Source organism: Microtus pennsylvanicus, chromosome 6, assembly GCF_037038515.1.
Source record: "Microtus pennsylvanicus isolate mMicPen1 chromosome 6, mMicPen1.hap1, whole genome shotgun sequence".
Classification (NCBI taxonomy): domain Eukaryota; kingdom Metazoa; phylum Chordata; class Mammalia; order Rodentia; family Cricetidae; genus Microtus; species Microtus pennsylvanicus.
Window position 1 is genome coordinate 122,280,767 of NC_134584.1, and position 10,394 is coordinate 122,291,160.

Below are 10,394 nucleotides of genomic sequence, written 5' to 3' on the forward strand. Positions count from 1 at the left end.
GAGAAGACGGCACCGGTCCTTGGGTGGGGCTTTAGCACGTCTCCTAGGGCACGCGGTTGCCATGGTAATGAACGCCCAAAGGGGCGTGTTGGTTTGTGAGTCGCTAGGGTTACTGGGCCTCAAGGCCCCCTGGCCGGGGCGGCGGGTCCACCTATGGGCCAGTCCAAAAGCAAACCCAGAGAGAAGACAGGTAAAGGGCGCCGCCTGGTGACCAGGCCCGCCCTCCGAGCAGGCATCCTTGGGTTGTAGGTCTAACTGATTATCCATGTGTTTCAGTTGAGGAGGAAAAGACGGTCCCTACCAATTTTGTTCCAAAATCTAAGGAGAAAGTAATGGAAAAGGAGTCCAAGCAGCTTGACAAGGAAGCCTTGAATCAACCTGCCGACAGCCTGCTGCTCGCGGCAGGGACGTCCAAGCACTCAAGGCCTTCCACTTCCTCTGAAGGTAGGAGACCCGAGGAGACCCGCCACGGCAAGGCATCTGGGATGGGGCCCATTTCTAAGACTCTAATGATACAGGATTCTTGTTGCAGTCAGGTAAAAAAGAGCACAGCTAAGCTTGTTAGCTTGAGTCCGTTCTAGGCATGGACAGGGATTTCAAGGGTATCCAATGTATACAGAGACCGTTTCAGAAGGAAAAAGAAAATTTAAGAAGAAATTTTTTGAATGATCCATACAATGTCCCCCAGGAGGGTTGGATGACCTCTGGTTCCACTGTGATCCCTTCAACATGTTACAGCTTGGAGCAGAACATTGGGTAATTGCCCAGGCTGGAGTGTGACTTGTGAGGAGGGCTTGGTCTCCCTCAGCCTAGCACAAAAGTGGGAGGGCTTATGAGGACAAAAGGATCATGGCTGGGACAAAAGTGTTTCTTTTCATACAGACCCAAGCATAGCATTTGGCAGATACAGAAAGTGAGTTTGCTGTCAGTTTCACTTTACCTTGTAGCAAACGGTTTGGCGTTTTTATTCGTTTTGTAGCTGAACAATGTGACCACACCTTCAGTGTGGAATTGGTGACGAGACCACAGAAGCAGGACAAAGCCTAAGTACAGATTGTTGGAGGTAGATCTGTTAAGTGTTTAAGGCAAGGAAGGTATTAGGAACTGTATGCTCTGGGAAGGTCTTTTTGCTTCCAGAATCAAGGCCAGGATGAAAAACAGAACACTAGGGGGACCTACTCCTTGCTGGGAACCAGAGAAGAAGCAGTGGCCACAGATACTCAGAAAGATTGGAGGTAGAAAGCGTAGAACCTACGCTCTGATGAGATGCAGGGGAAGATGGGCTGGGTCAAGAGTCAGGTGAGAGAGGACCGGCCTCGCACGGGCAGGAACAGTGCTTGGTGGTTCGGACAGAGGCACCACGGGACCTTTGAATGCTACCCAGCTGGAGGCAGTTTGGAATTCAGGTGCTGGGCCTGAAAGAAGTCTGGCCTTGAAACTTAGGAACCCTTCATAGAAGGGTTACAGCAAAGGCTGCACACCTAGGTGGAGGCTTAAGAGATGCTTGCTACCCACGGTGCTTTTAGCTAAGTACAGAAAAGCCAGCTAAATAAGATTTTATCACCGAGTGGCTCGATGTCCTGCCAGGCATCCACCATGCTTACTCATCAGCATGGCTTTGGCGTCAAGGACCCTTCATGTTCCAGTGTTCCATCTTCAGTGTCAAGAATGGCTTCCTTCACAGTGCTGCAGGTACCATAAGCACACAAGATTACACGACTCTTAAGAGAGACTCTGGACCTTGCTTTGCTATTGGCAGGGAAGTCTTTCTAAGGTAGGTGTCACTTCCCCAGCCTCTCTAAGACGGGTTCAGCTCTGCAAATTTGGAAGTGCTGGAAGAGAGTTAAGGGATCAGAATAGACAAGCTTGGCCAACAAGGAAGCCACCAGTGTCACCTGTCACACAGCATCACCTCTGGAGGAAAAGCAGGTGGTCATGAAGGAAAGATGACAGAGCTCAACAGTCACAAGGAACAAGCCCCTCATCCAGCGACCCTGGAGGGACCTTCAAAACATGACGTCAGATGTACATGTCCATAAATGTTGTGATTTCCTTTCTATGAGACGCCTTGAACTCACCACAGCCGTTTTGCTTCGGCTCCCCAGGTCCTGGGGTTCCAGGCATGAGCTGTCGTGTCCATTTGGAAATGATTGTAAAACTGTCAACAGGTTGGGCATGGGGTTGTAGTGCGAGCTACTCAGGAGACCGAAGCAGGAGGGATCATGGAGGCCCAGACCTGGGCAGGATTGTGAAAGTCTGTTTTCAGAAGGGGGGAGGACTAAGGATATTGCTCAGTTGGTAGTCTACCATGCCCAAAGCACACAGGCCTGGCTTCCTTCACTAGCACTACAGACAAGCGGGTGTGCTAGCAAGTACATGTAATCTAACACATGAGGCAGGAGGAGCCTGGGTTCAAGGGAATCTGTCATAACATGGAGTGTTCAAGTCCACCCTGGCCTATATGATATTTTGTCCCAAAATAAAATTGGGGCAGGAGCATTGACTCAGCAGTTAAGAACACTTCTGCTCTTGCAAGGTGACTTGGGTTCAGCTCCCAACACCCATTTGTAACTCAAATTTGAGGGGAGCTGATGCTTTCTTCTGACTTCTGTGAGCACCAGATATGCACACGGCACACATACATACATGCATACGGCACACATACATACATGCAGGCAAAACTGGCACATGATTGTCCAACTCTGAGCCTCTAAGAAGAACCTTCGCTAGGCATCCTGGTGTCTGTGCCCTTGTAGTCCCGGGCTGGACCCTTGAGTGAACATTAGGTATTCTAGGGTCTAGCCTTTGAGGCCTCACAGCCCGTCGCTGCCAGCAGCACTTGCATGCCAGTTAAGTCTTCAGAGAACCCAGCCCAGAAAGCAACACTGCACCTACTCCTTGGGCCACAGTGGGAACTGGCTAGACAAGCCTGTCCTGAGTTCCTGACCCACGACAGTGAGAAAGTGGTTGTTGTAAGCTGCTGAGGTTTGGAGTTAGTTGTTTCACAACAGTAGTAGTCGGACCAAGGGGTACATGATGGAGTCAAGAAGTTTGGCTCTCAGCAATAGAGCACTCGTGTAATCCCAGAACTCAGAAGGCCCATGCAGGAGGGACATGCATTCCAAGCAGCTTGAGGTACACACTAAGACCCTGTGGCAATTGGTGGGGGAGGATTATCCTTACACAAAGAGATAGGCACACTACAAGTTTATAAGGCGCCTATTCTAGAATGTTGAAAGTTCTGTGCCCTCAAATGATACAATTTCTTCAGCAAGCAAAAACATCAAAGGAGTTGAAGACACGGCTCAGTGGTTACGATTTTGTATTGCTATTCCAGAAGACCTGAGTTCAGTTCTGAGCACCCATAGTGGGTGGCTCACAGCTGCCTTTAATTTCAGTTCTAAGAGACCCGAGCCCTCTTCTGGTCCATGTGGGCACTGCATTCCCCATGTGGGCACTGCATTCATGCACAAATCCATAATCTGATACACACATATACTTCAAAATTTAAAAAGAAAAGGAGGGGATTGTCATGAACCAAAGGCAATCTGTAGATCTGAGCTAGGTCATCTTAAGAGTCCGTTTGGATAGCAGATGATAAAATAATAAAGAATTGATTCTGGGCTGGAGTATCGCTCAGTGGCAGAGCAGTTGCCTAGCATGCTGGAGGCCCTGGGTTCCATCTCCAGCACCACTGAAAACAAAACCGAAATATGGTGAGGAGAAAGTGGCAACCCCAAAAGTTTCACCTTCTGTGACATGACTACTACTCTCTTCGGAATACTGTCCAGATGACAAAGTCATAAAGGTGAGAACTGACTTGGTTGCCAGATGTTGGGGTAAAAGAACAAGGTGTGACCCAAAGGACATCAGGAGGGAGTCTCTCTGGTGGAAGAATCCTATGTCCTATCAGATGGAGCTTTACCTGTGCATGGATGAGCATATGCCTGTATACTCACTAAATCAAGGTCAATTCTGCTGTTGAACTGTAATAACGTGAGATGCTGCCACAGGAGAAACTGGGCAAAGGGAGCATGGGACCAGTTCTTGCTGCTTCTGCAACTATCTGAATATATGAATATTTTAAAAATAAAAGAATAAAAAAGTTATGATTCTAATTATTATAGTCCAGTATAAGAAATGCACACGGGGCCGGGCGGTGGTGGCGCACGCCTTTAATCCCAGCACTCGGGAGGCAGAGGCAGGTGGATCTCTGTGACTTCGAGGCCAGCCTGGTCTACAAGAGCTAGTTCCAGGACAGGCTCCAAAACCACAGAGAAACCCTGTCTCGAACCCCCCCCCCAAAAAAGAAATGCACACGGATTAAGAAAATAGGGAGAACACGTGGAGTAGGAGGGGTGAGTGCACAGTAACACTGACCATGAACACCAGCAGAAAAGGGCAGGGTTATACAAGTTACACTAGGAGGTGTGAGTGTAACCTCCTGCTGTAGAAAGCTTATTTCCACATGAGTAAGCGGGAATATAAAACGTGGGGCTTGGGAGAAGCTGGGAGCACTGGCTGCTCTTCCAGAGAATCCCAGCATCTGTATGACAGCTCACAGCTGTCTCTAACTCCAGTTCAGGGGGATCTCTGGCTCTTTTCTGGCTTCTGCAGACACTGCACTGGCAAAATAACCATACACATAAAATGTTTAAAATTTTTAAGTGGTGGTGGGGTGGAACTTGGTAGTGCACTTTTAATCTTGACACTGAAGAGGCAGAGGTAGATGGATCATTGTAAATTTTGGCCAGGCTGGTTGGTGTAAATAGTGAGTTCCAGGCCAGCTACATAGTGAGGACTTGCATTGGAAAACCAAAAAAAAAAAAAAAAAAGTGGACACTGGTATGTAAATCAATTAATGGATTGCTTGCCCTGGGATCCATCACCAGTACAGTACAGATCTTACCTGGTGCTGCATGCTTGTAATCCCACCACTTGGGCGGTAGAAATATGAGGATCATAAGTTCAACAAATTGAATTTTATTTCTCCATGAGGAGCATCATTCTAAACCTTGAAAGAAAGAATGGCATCACTAAATGATATTGGAGAATATGTCCACACTATAACAACATCTACTCAAGATAGGCATGGTGGTACAACACCTGTCATCTCAGCAATTAGGAGGCAGAGGCAGGAGAAATCTCTTCGAGTTCCAGGCCAGCTGTGACTAGAGAGACCCTGTCTCAAACAAAACAAAATGCACACATGAAAACACACACATACCATTAAAAAAATCTCTCCAAACACTATAAACACTATAAACATTATAAACACTATAAACACTATAAACATTATAAACACTATAAACACTATAAACATTATAAACACTATAAAACTCAAACCAAACAGTGAAAAATCACTTGCAGCCAGGTTTAGTGGCTCTCGCCTGTAATCCCAACAGTCAAGAGGCTGACACAGACAGATATTAAGCTTGCCATCAACTCAGGCCACATAATGAGACTGTGTGTCAAAAAAAGTTAATAGCACCAGGCAATGATGGTACACACTTTTAATCACAGCCCCAGGGAGGCAGAGGCAGGCAGATCTTTGAGTTAGAGACCAGCCTGGTCTCCAAGAGCTAGTTCCAGGACAGGCTCCAAAGCTACAGAGAAACCCTGTCTCGAAACCACCCCTCCAAAAAAAAAAAAAAAGTCTAAAATGTGATAGCGCACACCTGTGATTCCAGCATTCTTTGAAGCCAGATAAAGATATATAGCAGAACCTATTTCATACCGCCCCTTGTGGGCCTCTGGAAGCCTAGCACTGACCATACTATCAGGGGAAATGCGGCTTCAGTATTGGAGCCACAAATAACCCTGACCCTAATCAAATCTGTCCATGGAATGTAGACTCAGGCTCTGAGCAGAATCCTAGCCATGCTGTGCCTGACTTCCTGGGCCACCAAGACTGAAGGACTGTAGGAATGGGCACTGATAAAAATCACCAACTTTGGAGTAATTTTTATGCAGTAATAAAGTAGCTCAGGATGCCACTGTGGTATGACCAGCACCAGAGAGACACACTGAGGAGTTCCAGGCATGGTGGTGCCTGCCTGTAATCCCAATAACAAAGGCAGGAAGATTGTTCAAGGCCAAGTTCTAGGCAAGTTATTGCTCCATAGTAAGACTGTCTCAAAAAGTTAAACAGTGCAGGTACCATATAGCAAGAACCTTAAATCAAGTGTTTTGTCTAGATTCCCGGCTTTCAGGAGGTGGAGGCAAGAGAAGCTTGAGTTCTAGACAGCCCTGCCAACATGGTTAAGGCCTTGTCTCCAAAACCAGGGACATGTATGTGACAAGGTTTCTGGATAAGGTTCACTAAATAAGACTCAGTATCCATGCGATTGGTGCACTGAGTGCACGACTGTCTCTTCTTCCGGTAGCCAATACCTGCAGACCCGATGGGCTGTATCCCTTCTTAAACTAGGAGACAAAATACACCACTCCCTTAAGCTGTTGTCAGGCATTGGTCATAAACTGTGTGAACCAGTGGAGTTGGTCACACAAAGGATGGGAAGCCCAGATAGGCGTAGGGCCCAGGGCTGTGTGTACAGCGCAGAAGGCGGCACAGATGGTGCAGGAACGTGAACTCTCTGGAAGCACAAGAAGCAAGCATGTGCAATATTTAGATCTACATATATTGGTTTTGTTTGATTTATTTATTTCCTGAATTATTTTTTATCAAAATATTTTTCTACTACAATATCTTCTGATTATGGTTTCCCCTCCCCTAACTCCTCCCAGGTCCTCCTCACTTCCCCACTCACCCAAATCCACACCCTTTCTTTCTCTTCTCATTAGGATACAAACAGGCATCTAGGCAATAATAAAATAGGTAAGATAAATACAAGCAAACCATAATAGGACAAAACAAACAGAAGAAAAAGAGCCAAAGAAAAAGTTCAAGAAACAAATAAGCCGGGCTGTGGTGGCGCACGCCTTTAATCCCAGAACTCAGAAGCCAGAGGCAGGCGGATCTCTGTGAATTCGAGGCCAGCCTGGTCTACAAGAGCTAGTTCCAGGACAGCTAGGGCTACACAGAGAAATCCTATCTCAAAAAACCAAATAAATAAATAAAGCCAGGCGATGGTGGTGCACGCCTTTAATCCCAGCACTCAGGAGGCAGAGGCAGGCGGATCTCTGTGAGTTCGAGGCCAGCCTGGTCTACAAGAGCTAGTTCCAGGACAGGCTCCAAAGCCACAGAGAAACCCTGTCTCGAAAAACCAAAAAAAAAAAAAAAAAAAAAAGAAAGAAAGAAAGAAAGAAAAAGAAGAAGAAGAAGAAAGAAAAGAAACAAATAAACACACACACATACATTTACACACAGAAATCTCATAAAAACACCAAACTGGAAGCCATAGTATACACACAAAGGAATTGTCGAATTGTCGGATTGTAGGCTTTTATTGTTGCTGTTACTGGTTTGTTGTTGTTGTTGTCTGTTTAAAAACTACCTTGAGGACTGGAGAGATGGCTCAACGGTTAAGAGCATTGCCTGCTCTTCCCAAGGTCCTGAGTTCAATTCCCAGCAACCACATGGTGGTTCACAACCATCTGTAATGAGGTCTAGTGCCCTCTTCTGGCCTGCTCGCATACACACACAAAGAATTTTGTATACAAAATAAATAAATAAATAAATAAATAAATAAATAAATAAAAAGAAAAAAGAAAAACTACCCAGACAAAGCATTATGAGACGACGAACCTCCAGGAATGCCTATTTCTAGAACATTTTGATTCATAAAGTTCTGAACAGAAAGGTTTTCCAAATTGGAATTCTTTGGAGACTAGGCACCTGAGCCCTCTAACATTTCTGACCAGGCAGCTCAATGGGCAGAGGGTGGCTGGTTCAGACAGTAAATCTGGAGATCCTGAAGGTCTGACTAGCGTGTGTGTTGGGAATAGCCAGCTGTGCAGTGGTAGGTCACCGGACAGCAGCTCACACTGTGACTCAGGTGGGCATTTAAAGTACTCTCTGTTCATTTGCTCATGAAGGTGTGTGGTGGAAGCACTTGGAAGTTAGTAAATGACATGTTGCCAAGTCTGGAGACAATGCCAGTCTTAGAAGTATCTGTTGCTAGGTGGTGGTGACACACACCTTTAGTCCCAGTACTTGGGAGGCAGACACAGGCAGAACTCTGTGAGTTCGAGAACAATCTGGTCTACAGATCGAGTTTTGGGACAGAGAAACCCTGTCTAGAAAAAAAAATGACTGTTAATTTCAAGAATAGAGAGGCCTTGGGGTTGGTGGGATCCTAGCTTGTCTGTATTAAAGACTCAAAAGAATGTCGTGGCCTGTCCTCATCACCCCGGAGGTATCCTGCAGCTTGTGAAATGTAGTGTTCTCTGTTTCTTCCTGCATGAGTCTACCCAGTACTCACAGCTGCCCCTCCAAGCTGTCAATTTGTCTGAGTGGTGGAATCAAACCATCAGGCAGTCGGTTTTGTTTTTCCCACTGGCCATGAATCTGTTTCCATTACCGGGAGCTAAAACAGGCCTTATCTTCATTGTGGAAGAAGTTTCCACACACCCACTAAATGGATGGATGTTTTCTTCCCTCTAGACAAATCTGATACAAAACAAAAGTCGAGCAAGAAGAGAAATGTCATTCCGCAGATCATCATCACCCAAGCCTCAAATGAGACGCTAATCAGCTATGGCCTCCCTGAAAATGAAGAACAGAGAACCATTCATGAACAGGCTGAATGGGGCCCTTACTACCGACACAGGAGCCCCAGCACAATAGCAGCCTATGAAGGACACGACCCAGAATAAATGAGAACTCCCGGGAGCTGTGATTGTTTCCTGTGATCTGATGGAAGGGCCACCCTTCCCTGTGCTGGCACTGGATGCCCTTCTCCAGTCCTTGAGGTTCTGTCTCAGCGCCTATTTGAGTTTTCCCAGAGTCCTCAGCAGCTTGATGGGGAGAGAGTGACTGGCTCAGAGAGTAAATGGCATTCCCCCCAAGTCTGCAGCAAAGGTCAGTCTGAGAACTGTTAAGTTCAAGAGCAGAGAGGCCTCGGGGCTGGTGGGACACTAGCTTGGCTGTCTGTACTAAAGACTCAAAAAAAAAAAAATGTAGTGTGTCATTGAACTGAGGAGGGCAGCAGGGCACTTAGGCTATAGCCTGTGAATGCTGTCTTGTTTTTCTGGCCCATGGATGAAGGGACTTTATAGAAAAGGACCACTAGGAATCCAAACATGTGCCATTTTTTCAGTCGACTTAATCCTAGCAAACTTCGGGTCAGGCTGTGTCTTGAGAGAATGCCCCTACCAGCCTCCTTTCTTATATGTGGTCTAGTAAAAGTGTGTTCTCTTCATTAATTGCCATATTGTTTGGGCTCTGTAAGCTAACAAAAGCAGAGACAGTGATTATGCCTACCAGGATCACAAACACACCTTCTCCTGTACGAGGGCGAGTTACACATGCCAACAGTTTCTAATATATACATGAGACCAGTTAGTGTATAAAATATGTAGACTATACTAGCTAGTACATACTTGCAGGCCTGACAATATCTATCTTCATATACCTAACCTAAGTGACTTTGAAAAATGATTTGTGTGTGTGGTGCTGAGGAATGAGCCTAGGACCTCACACGGTGCGGGGTAGATGCTCTCCTATTGAGCTGCAGTCCCAGTGTGGTTGTTTTCTGAGACAGGGTTAGGGTCTCACATCCAATCCAGTCTGGACTGGAACTCACTATGTAGTTCTGGTCAGTCTTGAGACAGCAACCTCCTGTCTCAGTCTCCCAACTGCTGGGATTTCAGGTTTGTGACAACATTCCCAGAGAAAAACAATTTTCAAAGTTTTAGAAAAAAATGTAAAAGGGCAAACAATGTGGCGGAGATCTCACCTTAAAAAAAATACGTTAGAGACTGGCTACTGAAGAAAGTTGTCTTTTGTTTTGAGATAACCAGACTATGTAACCTGTTCTAGTTTGGAACTCAGAATCTTCTGGCCTCAGCCTCCAGAGTGTTCCTATTACAGGAATTACAGGCATATGCCCTGCGTCCAAACACACACTACAGCATTGACCTAAGTACTGTGCCCACATGGGCCTGGGCTCTGGGTACTGAGAAGCAGGAACATTCGCTTTCCTAATCTATACGAAGATAGATTAGGGGTTAGAGACAATGGTGTTCAGAGCTGAGCAGCCTCACAGAACCTCTTGGGCTGGCATTGCTCTCCAGTGGCCAGTATGGCTATTCCTTCCCAGCTGTCTCCCAAACCATGCAACTCTTCCTCAACCAGGAAGGCAAATGTGGAGTAGAAAGAACAGGAAAGCAGCCCTTTATTTCCTTGTGGATGATATGCCTCTTCCTGCGCAAGACTTCATCTGTCTTGTCCTTGGCTAGTGATGGGACAAGGTTGACCTCAAGAAGAGATG

The 10,394-nt window shown here is 46.2% G+C and overlaps 1 protein-coding gene across 1 annotated transcript; it reads left to right on the forward strand.

Moving 5' to 3' along the window:
* Positions 1-188: 188 nt before the first annotated feature.
* Positions 189-9,001, forward strand: Spata33 (spermatogenesis associated 33). Its single transcript, XM_075977972.1, has 2 exons — positions 189-444; positions 8,567-9,001. Exons 1-2 carry the CDS (start codon positions 333-335, stop codon positions 8,776-8,778), a joined length of 324 nt encoding a protein of 107 aa, XP_075834087.1. The 5' UTR covers positions 189-332; the 3' UTR covers positions 8,779-9,001.
* Positions 9,002-10,394: the final 1,393 nt, after the last annotated feature.

Coding starts and splice junctions, on each gene's coding strand:
- Spata33 (XM_075977972.1), top strand. CDS start 333: ATGGAAAAGGAGTCCAAGCAGCTTGACAAGGAAGCCTTGAATCAACCT. Junction 445..8,566: donor GCCTTCCACTTCCTCTGAAG/GTAGGAGACCCG, acceptor TCTTCCCTCTAG/ACAAATCTGATACAAAACAA.